The sequence below is a fragment of the Electrona antarctica genome (genome assembly GCF_951216825.1).
Source record: "Electrona antarctica genome assembly, chromosome: 12".
Lineage (NCBI taxonomy): Eukaryota > Metazoa > Chordata > Actinopteri > Myctophiformes > Myctophidae > Electrona > Electrona antarctica.
The window spans coordinates 46,290,120-46,304,832 of NC_136793.1; the positions used below are offsets into that span (position 1 = coordinate 46,290,120).

Genomic DNA, 14,713 nt, shown 5'->3' on the forward strand with positions numbered 1-14,713 from the left:
ACATAGCAGATAAACAAGCTCATAGCGCGTCACTTCGTGCTGAGCTATGACCTTGCAAATATGTTTTTAAAATCGTGAAAAAAGCGAAACGTTTTTAACTCAAATCTTTGCTTCCTGGGTGTCCCTGGGTGTCCCTGGAGGGTCCGCGGCCAAATACATATACATTTGGGGGTCCGCCTTCGCCTTGACATGAAAACGTTTGATAACCACTGATGTAGCGACATATGTTTTTCAGAAAAAGGTTAGGATTTAGAAGACTTATTTGTAATTGGCCTCAGGTCTTAATAATGGGTTGAAGGAAGAGGTCACAAAATAGCAAACATTAAAAGTTCAATGAGAACAAAAAGGTGTTAACATTTCCGTGTGATTGGTGCTTGTTTCTGTCAGGTAAGAGTGACCCGTTCTGTGTGGTGCAGCTGAGCAACGACCGGCTGCAGACGCACACCGTCTACAAGAACCTCAACCCTGATTGGAACAAGGTGTTCGTCTTGTGAGTGGCTTAATAATATACACACACACATAGGCACTCACGCACACACGCACGCACGCACGCACGCACGCACACAATACACATTCCGCAAATTTGCTGGCAAACATTTACTTACTATTGCACACACAAATAACAATATTGATTTAACTGGACTTATTTTGAAATAATGACTGACTGACATAATTTACTTGTCGATTTTGAGTGAAATAGATCTATACTAAGAGCTACATTCTTTTATTGATTCCTTTTATTACATTTACTAAATGTGTGTTTAATCAACAATTTGTACTGTATAATAATATACAGTATCAGAATTACATAATACAAAAGGGACCAGTTTAAGAAATGAATTGTGACTTTATCAACTCACTAGTTATATATTATTGGTTGCAAATACATAATTGCTTCCCCATTAATACATACTACAGAACAGTATTACAACTATTACTATTACTATTACTATTACTATTTAATGTGGCACCTGTGCATAACATTGAATGAACACATATTTCAGGAGTACACGCTGGTTATACTGAAGCTACTAATACATTGTTAAGAGTGTAAAAGTGGGGCTTAATTCTTTACACTCTCAGAGTTAAATGACGTGTGTGGTTAGACAGGGGTGTGGTTTATAATCACTCCTTTCAAAACATCATATCAGCCTGTCTCCAACAGACAGCCTACTTATCGGCACTGCAATGTCCTAATGTCTCTCTCTTATATTTTAAAGGTATATATGACATTGTAACCATGTTGTTGCTCGAGGTATCATTAATGACCCAATGAGACCCGAGGCCGATTCTACAAATGCCTTCTAAATCAGTAGTTCTCACACACGTATCTGCATAATCTAAAATGCCTTCCCGGGTTTTAAGAGCTACTGCACCGTATATTGAGATTGATTTTTAAACATTTGTTTTGCATTTTTACGTTTTTTTATACAACGGCAATTATTTTGTGTGGACCCCATAGGAAGAGTAGCGGCTGCTATTGTAGCTAATGTCCTCATTAGCTACAATATATCCAAATACACAATAAAATCAGTTTCAGTGATAGATAGATAGATAGATAGATAGATGTAGAATGTTTTTTCATTTTATTTTATTTTTGCTGGTGAAAACTGATTAACCCATTTTGGGCGGGAACCCCTTTTGGTGTTAGCATTATGTTATGCTTTAGCTATTGAAAAATAGCAGATCTACAAGCTCATAGCGAGCTTGTAGGTCTGCTATTTTTGAAAAATCGAAGAACGACTGACATAGAAACACAGCTTTTTCAGAAAACTGTCAGGATGTAGAAGACATTTTTAGAATCTGATCAAAATGGGTTAAATAATCTGTATTATTTTGAGACCGTTCCGATAACCATTTGGCATTTTCATGGCCGCTATGGCCGATTCCGATTATGCTACCGATTAATCGTGCATCCCTAATAGATAGATAGATAAGATAGATATAATGTACTTATAGTTATAGTTTGTGTTTTGTGCCATTGTCATTGCAGCAACGTGAAGGACATCCACTCTGTTCTGGAGGTGACCGTTTACGACGAGGACAGAGACAGGAGTGCAGATTTCCTGGGGAAAGTAGCCATACCTTTACTTAACGTGAGTCAAGTGATACATGACGGTGTTATTTTTAACATACGGTATTTTTACTGTACCCTTCTTGAGAGAGTACAGAGGAATGGGGAAATAAGAAGGGGAAAAAAAGACCATGTTATTTATTTTATTTTGTTCCCACCGCAGCTCGCATCAGTACGATGAGACTGTTGTTTATTATTTCCACCAAAAGAAAGAAAGAAAGAAAGAAAGAAAGAAAGAGATGACGCTGGTACAGTTGGGTGCCACCGATATTGTCCCTTATCATTTGACCCATTTAGGCCTGACCTCAAAATTTAAAAAAATCCTTCTAAATCCTCCAGTTTTCTGAAATAAATATTTTCACGATTTTTCAAAAATAGCAGATCTACAAGCTCGTAGCGCTATGAGCTTGTAGATCTGCTATACACCAAAAGGGGTTCCCGCCCAAAATGGGTTAACTGTCCTTTTGCGCAGATCACGCAAACCTCAGCAAAAAGAAAAGGACAATATCGATGGCCTCCAACTGTAAATAATAAGACGAGAAAAGAAGAGAAAGGCAGCGGCGAAAAAAACCCCAAACAGAAACTGAAGCTGAAGAGAGGTAGCGAAGAGACGAAATAGAGAAGAGATCGATGGGAGGCGTTGAGAGAGAATACAAGAGGGCTGGGATGAGAGATGATATGAAATGATGCACACGGACAGAAAAGATGCAACCAAATAACAAAGGAGGGTTTCTGTTGCTGATATTAGCCTACTTACTGTATCCATACTGTAAATAGACATACAGTGTGTGTGTCACACAAAAGTAGAAAAAGGATTCAAATTCCAAAGCATCGAAAGTAGTTGTAAGTACTTGTGATGCTTTTGAGTGACGCTGTAGTGCGATTCATTTGGTGTTAATTTGCGAGGGAAAAATAACACAAAAAGTTAAAATATCCGCATAGGACATTTCCGTCCTATATATATGTATATATATATATACGTTAAAAGAAAATCTTCAGGAAATGGAAAATATAAATATAATATAAAAAGTAAATTAAGAAAACATTATATTTTACATACAGGTTTACATATACACATATTGATACTGCCTCGTCAAAGTTGGTGTTGTGACTTTGTATTATATTGTCAATTTCTTGCATTGGGGGGGGGGGGGGGGGGGGGGTGTTAGCTGCTTTAGCAGACAGTTTGAGGGTCCAATGGAGTTAAGATGTATTTTTTCCCCAAAGCGCGTTTTACTACTTTTCATTGGTTCAAATTTTAACCAACACACAGACATAAAGGTGTTCAATAGCATTGATTTAAGGAAAAAATTATCAAAAACCTAAAAAATGGAGTTAGGTGGTTTCCTTCCGACAGCAACGATATAGACCACCGAGAGAACAGTGTTCCTATAACGTCTCGGCGCTGTGCTGTGCTGTGCTGTGCTGTGCTCCGCCTGTGATTCCCCAGGATGGTTAATTTCTTCCTGACAGAGCCGGTGCTACAGCACAGCCTGGGTAATGAACAGGTACTTGTCACAGTTGCCACAGTTGTTTTGGGCTCCCTGTCAGCGCCAAGCAGCCTGGGGTTCAAAGGTGACCCGGGGAGAGCTCCGTTCTGCCGGGTATTGCCGCCAGACAGACGCCTGTCATGTCTCTCTCTCTCTCTCTCTCTCTCTCTCCCCACAGATCCAAAATGGAGAACGCAAATCGTACGCCTTGAAAAGCAAGGAGCTGACAGGGCCAACAAAAGGGGTCATCTTTCTCGAAATAGACGTGATTTTTAATGCTGTAAGTCTTGCTTTCTTTTTTTTTTGTCTCCACCCCCAGTTTTCTTATTTTTATGCCCCCCCCCCCCCCCCCCCCCACACCTCAACTCCCACCCCCCCATCCTCCCAACCTTCCCTCTCTCTGCAGTCTTCTCCCTCCCTAGTGCTGTTGTCTTTATTCTGTGTGTGTGTCCCCCTCGCCTCCATCTCGTCCCTTGCCCCCTCCCATCCTCGCTTTGCCTTTAATTATCGAAGACTCCCTCTCAGCATCCTTTGTTCGCCTATTCGCTGTCATTGCATCCTATTGCGGCCATTTTCTCTCTCTCTCTCTCTCTCTCTCTCTCTCTCTCTCTCTCTCTCTCTTTCTGTCTCTGTCTCTCTCTCTCCCTCTGACCTGGGCGCACGCTCTGTGCATGCGCTGCCATTTCACTTACATATCTCGGCATATGTAATGCCAGTGTACTATACTGTAGTTTACTGTACTGTACACGCATTAATATAGGCAAAAAGCAAACAGTCATGCATTTGTCAAACTAATCCCTACTAATACATGTTGTTGTCACGGGCTTATGTCTTTAATTATGCCACGTTCCGTTTCAACCTTCGTTAATTAGTAATAATGATGATAATAATTAATACCGTTAGCAATTTGCTTGTTGAAACGAAGTGTGTTTTGTTCTGTTTTCCGCAGGTGAAGGCCGGGCTGAGAACGTTAAATCCCCTGGAGCAGAAATACATTGAGGACGAACCCAGGGTGTCCAAACAGGTATATATATTACTATATTTGCACTGTTCATCTAATATGTATTTAGTCACAGTGAAGGAATGAATATATTTTTCATTGCAGATAGAACAAGATAATTACATACTTGCATGCTTTTGAATTTGAATCCTGAAAAGTCACAGTTTCCACCCGACAGAGACGATATTCGCCTCAGTGTTTAATCGTCCTATCTCTAAACAACGACCTGCGCGGGGTACATTATCCTATTTTATTACGCGGCTACTTAATAAACAAAGTAATAAATGTCCTCAAAAGTAACAACAAAACAAAGTATTTCCTTGCTTACGGTAATGAAAGCATTCCATAAGTTCTCCTTCCAGAGCAACACCGGCGTCTTTGGAAAAGTGTTTTCAAGTGTTGATCAAATATAGAATAACATTTCGGTCATCATTACATTGTCTATTTCTCGCTTCAAGGGGTACAGGCTTTAGTTCGGACATACTATTGGTCCGACTGTCATTAGACCAAAAACAACCATGGACCAACGCATCTTCGGGAGCGAGTGAGCGACGGGTGATTTCCGCATGTCGGATCTTTGGTGTGTCGGATCTGCATGCGCGTGCACCCCGCTTCAAGTGAGGAGCAACGCTTAGTTGTAAAACTGTGTGTGTGTGTTTTGGCTGTCATGTTGGTTACAGCATAAAATCCAAGCAGCGCAGCCAGATGCTCTGAGTCTTTGATTAGACAGCGGTCTGTTATAGAGTGTCATTATCAAGAAATAACACACCGCTGAATTCAGCGATTCACCAAGTTTCGGAATCAAGCATTCAACCTATCCGTTTAATAAATAACATCATAATATATAAACACAAAATGACATGGCATTCTTTTTTTCTTCAAAACATCGAGCAATGTGTTTTCAAGTGGACAGGTGTGCAAGCACGTGACCCACACATTATCTGACCAGTAACACGTTGTTTTAAGTGGTCAGACTCAGATGGGTGGACTGTGGACATATTCCAGATTATCCCTGGTCCAGAAACTAATCTAACCTGATCCGGTTCTTGATCCGGTTCTGTGTCGGGCCGCTTGAGAACAAAAAAAAGAAAAGCGGTCAGAACGGGGAAGTGAGGCCCTGTTTATGTTGTCATCTGCCCTGTGCATTTCTTGATTACGAACGCCAAAATCACAGTAAAATCGTTATTCTCAGTTATTTGCGTGACAATTCATTGTCAACTTAAATGTTGTAATTGTGACAGCCCTACCACCGCCGCTCTCTCTCTCTCTCTCTCTCTCTCTCTCTCTCTCTCTCTCTCCCTCCCTTCCTCCCCCTCTCTCTCTCTCTCTCTCTCTCTCTCTCTCTCTCTCTCTCTCTCTCTCTCTCCCTCCCCCCCCTCTCTCTCTCTCTCTCTCTCCCCTTCTCTCTCTCTCTCCCTCTCTCTCTCTCTCTCTCTCTCTCTCCCTCCCTCCCTCCCTCTCTCTCTCTCTGCCCTCTTAGCAGTGAATAGAAATGTCAAGTTGTCAGTTGTGGGGTGCATAAGTAGATTGGCCGTCCTTATAGTGGGCCCTCTGCGTCGCTGTTGCACTTCATTGTCAGGCCTCTCAGTGTGGCCGGCCCGGACCCCACAAAGACACGGATGAATGGAGGGATGGATGAGAGACTGTGGCCTGGATCTCACATGTCATGTGAACAGTGGTGGGGGGGGAAAAGTACTCGCATGTTTTACTTAAGTATGTTACCGTATATGTTAATACTGCAAATATGGAAATACACTGTTACAGGCAATATTCAAAATGTTTACTTGAGCTAAAAGTCCAAAGGTATTGGCATCAAAATATAGGCCCACTTAAAGTACAAAGAGTTAAAGTACTCATTGTGCGCCCCGATGCCGTGCATGGGCGGAGCTTATGGGGATGCATGGGAGGCATTGCACCCCCTGGTGGCCGGGGGTGTGTTTTTTTTTTTTTAGAAAAAAGAAAAGTTGAAGATTATTTTTATTTTAATAATAATTATAATAATTGTGAGAAATAAATCTGAATTCTATTATGTTTTGTTTTACAATACATTCATTTTAGAGTAGTCATCATGTCACATTATTTTATTTTCGTAATGACTTGCGACGGAATTGTCAGTCAGACACGCAGGTACCAACCCACCTCTGACCTCGTCCGTCTTCCTACCTATGTGTGTAGTCTTGGAAAAGTAAATATGGATATCGGTACATTTCTGAAGCGTCCTTCCGAAAAACAACAGCAAGAGCCGCAGCCGCGGCCTCCACCCGTCCAGCAGCAGCAGCAGCATCACCCGCCAACAACGAGCAGCGCCGCCGCTGCTACCGACCCCGTAGAAGAGTCACCGGCCCTGGGGCCTCCAGCAGAGAAGCAGCCGCCCTGCCAGCCCCCCCGCCCCCCCAGCAGAGCAGTCACAGCACCCGGCAGAACAACCACCGTGTCCGGGCAGTTTGGACACAACAACTGCGCAGGACGGTGGCGATCGGTGTGCGTATGTGTCGACGAGTCGACGTAGCACACATTGTAAAGCATTATAGCAGTGGTTTCCAAAGTGGGTCCTTGAGGACGTTCCAGGGGGTCCCCAGGTAAATGATAGTTTGGAACCAAATGGACCCTTATGGGTCTGTAACTCTGAGAGTTAAAATAACTAATTGATTTTGCGATATAAATTGGGGTCTCAGAGATAGAAATGCCAATAAATGGGGGGTCCATAGCCTAATGCATGTCAAACTGGGGGTGCGTGCGTGTGCATGTGTGTGTGTGCTCGGCAATGAGTGACAGCAGGGGAGCTCCTTCCACACAATAGAGCCCTCACAGGGAAATCCCCCCCAAAGAATCCAAGTGACATCATCATTGCGAGACACTGACATGGGTCATCTTTGTGAGTCAGAGGTGAAATGGAAGGCTGGATGGGGGGGGGGGGGGGGAGATCAAAAAGACAGTGAAGTGAAGGGAGGAGAAGAAGTTAAAAGAGACAGAGAGAGACATGGAAGAACGCACTCACTCGTGCACGCACGCACGCAAGCCACACAAAAGCCACTCATGCCCGTTATTCTAATTACGACAGTAAAGTTTCAGTGTCTTGTCAGGGTGTTTTTAGGAGTCACTCTGAGAGGCCCTCTGTGCAACATTCCCCACTGAACATGAAACATTAATATCACAGCGGTAATGATAATAATAATAATAAGTCACAGCAACGAGAAGGAACGGAGTGTGCTTGTCAACTTGTGAGCCTGGCAGGGTGCACACACACACACACACGCACACACACAGCCCAGTGTGTCCTCACAGCCACGACGTGCATTTAGCCCCTTAAAACCGAGAAAGCCTCCGTGTCATTTTAGATTTAAGATTATGTATAGCAACATACGTTTTTCAGAAATCTCCTATATACATATAGGATTTAGAACAGGGGTTCTCAGACATATCAGTTATACAAGCTCACGTGCATGGCACGCTGTGAGCTTGTACATCTGCTATATTTGAATAATTATTCCAGAAATCTTTGTTTGAAACATTTAGATTTCTTTCTCTCCCTGGCACGCGAAGACCTGGTTCCCACACTGCTCCGGGCAGCGCAGTTCTGCTGGCCCTTTTACCCCTCCTTTTACTTTCTACCTGATGTAAACAAGTCTTAGTGCTTTTTCTGGTTTTATCCTCGTAGCAGTTTTTGTATTGACCTATTTACAAATGTCAATCAAGCTTGTTTGTTAAATGTAATTGTACAATCCTGTGCGGTAGGTTAATGTCTGTAGTTACTTTATCCGCGGGATTCAGCGTTTTAGCCAAATAAATATCTCTAAATAATAGATAATTGAAGGATAATGACAATATAATTTGAAAATGTATAGATCTCTAGTCTCTTCAACAAATGGGAGCCAGCGGCAGGCTTTTTCCAATTGCGGTCCTTTTCATAATTCAGCGATGCAGGCCTAATTATTATATTATGTTCATTCCGTACCAAAGCAGTGTTGCGTGCGCGTGTATGTGTGCGTGTGTGTGTGTGTGTGTGTGTGATTCTGATCTGTCATCTCTGCGTGTGTTGACACTATACACATACGCAGAAGAACTGGGAGGCGGAGGCGCGGGGAGTGCGCTGCCCGGAGCAGTGTGGTAACCAGGTCTTCGCCGGGGAGTGCGCTGCCCGGAGCAGTGTGGTAAACACCAAACATTTTCAGATGGGGCTCCATCACGGCCAATAATACTATACACAAAAAGGTTTGAGAACTGCTGATTTCGAAGGCATTTGTAGAATGGACCTCAGGTCCTAATGGGTTAGGGACGCAGGGAAATGGGTAACTCACACACAGTCCTCAGGGGGATGTTTGTCCCCACCAGGACACCGTACGGTCATTATTCAGTTCAGCGCTAAGGCTGCAGCTTAATTATGCATGAAGGCAGAAGGAATATAATTTCTCCTCATCTCGTGTAAAAAAGCATCTTTGTGTGACCCTCCCCTAAACACTCTCAAACTCCAAAACGCGTGCACATGAGAATACACGCTACTACACGCAGGCATGACACACACGCAGGCATGACACGCACGCACGTACACACACACACACACACACACACACACACACACACACACACACACACACACAATATAAACATTTTAGGGCAGCAATTTTATGAATGGCATATTGTAGATCTGCTATTTTCAAATGGCCGAATTATATACAGCTGAAGTGGTTAGTGTGTTTTGTTATAATAATCAAAATCCACAAAGGAACTCAAGTTTTCATATAATTGTAGTGGAGTAAAAGTACAATACTTTCCTCTGAGTTGTAGTGGGAAGTAAAAGTATTGAAATACTGAAGAAAGTAAAACAAAAATGTGCTGCTTTCTTTCGTTTTAGCGTTTTTATAGCTATTTTTGACGGGATGGCGGGGGCATTCGAACGTGGGGCTAAATACGTCTATTTTTACAAAATGTCATGGCGATTTCTTTATTATTATTTACTATAGTCCTACTAGACCCCAGGAAATTACATCTGGCCATAAAAGAATAAATCACTACTTTCTCTAATAACCTAAGACATGAACCACGAAAGCCAAGTACAGTGCTTGAGTACATTAGTACTTACGCCACTGGATACCATGATGTGGTACATTATGCGTGCACCGACCGCACATACGAGCACACGCATGTTAATCGTGCACCTCGTCCCCTACACCACATGGTTCCAAAACTTTATTATGTCAAGGACCCCCAAATTGACACTTATTAGCCCGCGGACCCCCATTTGAAAATATATGCCAAAGACCCCCCCATAAGAGAAGATTTTTAGGGCTCCAGCAGTGATTAATTTCAAGGACGCCCCAGTTTGGCGTGCATTAGTCTACGGACCCCCATTTAATGGCATTTCTATCTCTGGGACCCACCATTTTAAATTGTATAATCAATGTTAATTTACGGGTCCATTTGGTTTCATTTGTACACTCAGAGTTACAGACCGATAAGGGTCCATTTGGTTCCAAACCATTTAGCTGGGGACCCCCTGGAACTCCCTCAAGGACCCCTGGGGGTCCCCGGACCCCACTTTGGGAACCACTGCCCTACACACAGAAACACAACACAGGACACAGGAGGGGAGAGCACTGTCCCAGAATTCTTCTTCTCGAGAGAGAGAGAGAGAGAGAGAGGAGCGATGTGGAGACACAGTCCGCTGGGACGCTCTTCCTCCTCTCCTCGCAGTGACCTGGTTGGATGTTTGGCGTTCGTTTGCTCGCTCGCATCGTTTCACGCGCCGCTGCTGTACGAATCCCCATGTCTGCTTGACAAACCCGGGCAGCAGACAGCGGTTCTAGCCAAATCTGTCTCATCCCTGGCCAAATGCCTGGAGAGCCCTCGGGGGAGAGGGGGAAAAAAATCAGGGACGGCGTCGGGGAGACTCTTATGATTGTACTGAGAGAGAGAGAGAGAGAGAGAGAGAGAGAGAGAGAGAGAGAGAGAGAGAGAGAGAGAGCGTCGTAGAGAAACCGTGTGAGTCAGCTTGTCTTACTTTCTGAGCGATGGCTGTGTGTGTGTGTGTGTGTGTGTGTGTGTGTGTGTGTGTGTGTGTGTGTGTGTGTGTGTGTGTGTGTGTGTGTGTGTGTGTGTGTGTGTGTGTGTGTGTGTGTGTGTGTGTGTGTGTGTGTGTGTGTGTGTGTGCGCTTTACGGTATGTGTGTCCACATAAAGTCATCCAAAGAGGGCAATCGCTGTAAAGTTAACTTGGGGGGCCTGGAGGATGAAAGTTGGGATATTTTCTCTGATTATATAACGTGCAAAATATATGGCCTCCGGGTTGAAAGTGCTTACATTTCACCATTATTTCACGGCAAGAAGTTAGTCCAATGAGAGAACGTGAAACTGGAAGTTAGTCCAATGAGAGAACGTGAAACTAGAAGTTAGTCCAATGAGAGAACGTGAAACTAGAAGTTAGTCCAATGAGAGAACGTGAAACTAGAAGTTTGTCCAATGAGAGAACGTGAAACTAGAAGTTTGTCCAATGAGAGAACGTGAAACTAGAAGTTTGTCCAATGAGAGAACGTGAAACTAGAAGTTTGTCCAATGAGAGAACGTGAAACTAGAAGTTAGTCCAATGAGAGAACGTGAAACTAGAAGTTTGTCCAATGAGAGAATGTGAAACTAGAAGTTTGTCCAATGAGAGAATGTGAAACTAGAAGTTTGTCCAAGGAGAGAACGTGAAACTAGAAGTTTGTCCAATGAGAGAACGTGAAACTAGAAGTTAGTCCAATGAGAGAACGTGAAACTAGAAGTTTGTCCAATGAGAGAATGTGAAACTAGAAGTTTGTCCAATGAGAGAATGTGAAACTAGAAGTTTGTCCAAGGAGAGAACGTGAAACTAGAAGTTTGTCCAATGAGAGAACGTGAAACTAGAAGTTAGTCCAATGAGAGAACGTGAAACTAGAAGTTAGTCCAATGAGAGAACGTGAAACTAGAAGTTAGTCCAATGAGAGAACGTGAAACTAGAAGTTAGTCCAATGAGAGAACGTGAAACTAGAAGTTAGTCCAATGAGAGAACATGAAACTAGAAGTTAGTCCAATGAGAGAACGTGAAACTAGAAGTTAGTCCAATGAGAGAACGTGAAACTAGAAGTTAGTCCAATGAGAGAACGTGAAACTAGAAGTTAGTCCAATGAGAGAACGTGAAACTAGAAGTTAGTCCAATGAGAGAACGTGAAACTAGAAGTTAGTCCAATGAGAGAACGTGAAACTAGAAGTTAGTCCAATGAGAGAACGTGAAACTAGAAGTTTGTCCAATGAGAGAACGTGAAACTAGAAGTTAGTCCAATGAGAGAACGTGAAACTAGAAGTTAGTCCAATGAGAGAACGTGAAACTAGAAGTTTGTCCAATGAGAGAACGTGAAACTAGAAGTTAGTCCAATGAGAGAACATGAAACTAGAAGTTAGTCCAATGAGAGAACGTGAAACTAGAAGTTAGTCCAATGAGAGAACGTGAAACTAGAAGTTAGTCCAATGAGAGAACGTGAAACTAGAAGTTAGTCCAATGAGAGAACGTGAAACTAGAAGTTAGTCCAATGCGATGATGTGACAATATAGTTGTTCAGATTCTGACCGTCCGGTACGCCTGTGTCTGTCCCAGTGTTGTTTTTGGCAGCACATTTAAAAAAAGGTAATCGACAGACATTTTTCGTCTTAGTTTTAGTCGACAAAAACAACACTGGTCTGTCTCTGTCCCCATGGAGAATGTCACAACACCCATGTATCATGACATCTCCCAATCACAGGTTGACACCCTCTCTTATACATTTCGAGAGATCCCAAAATAAAAACACATGGTTGAAAAACAACAAGACACTCCTTTAACACATGACTTTATATGGTTCTTCCAGTCTGCTAGAATTCACACAAATAGGCTTTTGACTGCTGGTAACAGGTGAAAGAGTTATTTACTATCCTACCTCTGTGAGCAATTGCCTTACAGTTGGGTGCCACCGATATTGTCCCTTATCATTCGACCCATTTAGGCCTGACCTCAAAATTTTAAAAAATCCTTCTAAATCCTCCAGTTTTCTGAAATAAATATTTTCACGATTTTTCAAAAATAGCAGACCTACAAGCTCGTAGCGTGCCACTTGGTGGCGCGCTATGAGCTTGTAGATCTGCTATTTTTCAATAGCTAAATTATAACATAATGTTTAAAACACAAAGGGGTTCCCGCCAAAATGGGTTAACTGTCCTTTTGCGCAGATCACGCAAACCTCAGCAAAAAGAAAAGGACAATATCGATGGCCTCCAACTGTACATGGGTTGAAATGTCATTTTCCCATTACACATCCTTCCCTCCCTCCCTCCCTCCCTCCCTCCCTCCCAGCTGCTTCAGCAGAACTTCAACCGCGTGCGGAGGTGCGTCATGTTCCTGATCAACGCCGGATGCTACATCAACAGCTGCTTCGAGTGGGAATCCACGCAGAGGAGTGTCTGCGCTTTCGTGGTACGTTCCGTTTCAGATATCATCAGTACTGCACTTATTACACATTTTTCAGGTATTTGTCCTTCACTTGAGTGTTTCCAATTTACAATACTATTACTTCTGCACCACTACATCTCGGTGGCAAATGTTGTATTTTTACCCCACTACGTTTAATTTGAAAACTTTAGTTACTATAGTTATTTTGTAGATTTTGATTATTATTATTATTACAAAACATCAGTACTCGACCCCAGTACTTGAGTAAGAGAGTACAAATACGACCTGTTCAGATTTACTCCATTACAAGTATAAGTAGCTCAGTCAAAATGTTACTTAAGTACTTGCTTTTAAATGTACTTAAGTAGGCTATTCAAGAGTAAAAGTAAGTTTCACATCAACGAATTGCTATAATTTTATCACAATTATTTTATAGGCCCTTATAACTATTGTTTCAGAGTTGCGTGAAAAGAGGAGTTAACGGGCAATTACGGGAACTGTATTTTGCCCGTAAACCTCAAGTTTAGCAGCATATACATGTAATATACGGTAATATACAGGTGTGATGGTACAATTCGGGAGTTTACGGGAGTTTGTTGGAAAGATTAACGGGAGTTTCCTGTAATATACACATCCGTATTCCAAGCTTTTTGCGCAGTGGAAGTAACTCTGAAGCCACCTGCACTGCTGCAGTGTGCTGCACTGATGTGCTTGCTTGTAGAACTACGTTATACATTTTAGTATAACATGATTATACTTTCCTTTTTGAGGGCTAGCCCCTCCTACTGTATATTCAGTTATTAGTGTAGATTTCCATCCTACACAAACATTACATTCCCATTGACAATGAATGTACACATAGTGTCTATTTTACGTCATGATGATGTACAATGATAAGAGCACCCCTCACTTGACATATATATACAGCTTTTGTCCTCACAAAATGTACGTCATCTTGTCCCCACACGTCTCATATTTGGCATCGACAATGAAAGGAGAAATTAGGTCAAATGTCTGCCAAATATGACGTAATGTCCGCAACACAAACATTAAATGCCATTGACAATGAAGGGAAACTTTACGTCATCTTGTCCCCACACGTCCCATATTTGCCATCGACAATGAAAGGAGAAATTAGGTCAAATGTCCGCAAAATATGACGTAAATTTGTGCAACAGGCATTCTGATTGGCCAGTATGTTGCATGATGATGTACGATGATAAGAGCGCCCCCTCACTTCACACGGGTGAAGAAACAGGACCGCTGGCCAACAACCAACTTTAAATAATACTGGCTCTCTTCTCGTCTTTGCATTGACATTGTAATAATGATTCCTTAAAACTGTTAAGTTTTAACAGTGTACTGTTAAGAGTGACATAACAATTACATAATCAACATGTCATCATTACGTCATCTCCTTGTCTATATTGAAGGAGCATTCAGTGATTTGGAAAAAACCCCGGTCCGCCCCGGTAACAAGATGTGCACATGCACGCACTACAGTGGGGGGGACACGCGACAGGCCAACAGCACACATACCAAGTCCCACCCCCGCTCGATCATGATTGGCGGAAGGCCCCTCTCTATCCTGATTGGATGAAGGCTTTGCCACCTAGCCAAAAACGAAACCTAAGGTTTTTTGACCCCCAGGGGTTAACTGGGGACAGGGAGGAACTCCTTATCTATAGTAGGGAGGATTATCACAACATTGTAATT

The 14,713-nt window shown here is 42.6% G+C and overlaps 1 protein-coding gene across 1 annotated transcript in view; it reads left to right on the plus strand.

Annotated features, from left to right (window-relative positions):
* The window catches only part of mctp1a (multiple C2 domains, transmembrane 1a), a gene marked incomplete at its 3' end in the record, with an annotated part of 149,746 nt that overhangs the window by 79,070 nt on the left and 55,963 nt on the right, over positions 1 to 14,713 (plus strand). The window contains exons 6-10 of the mRNA XM_079517003.1: positions 388 to 490; positions 1,994 to 2,096; positions 3,743 to 3,844; positions 4,514 to 4,588; positions 12,902 to 13,021. Coding sequence (XP_079373129.1) covers positions 388 to 490; positions 1,994 to 2,096; positions 3,743 to 3,844; positions 4,514 to 4,588; positions 12,902 to 13,021 — 503 coding nt within the window. The remainder of the gene's footprint in view (positions 1 to 387; positions 491 to 1,993; positions 2,097 to 3,742; positions 3,845 to 4,513; positions 4,589 to 12,901; positions 13,022 to 14,713) is intronic.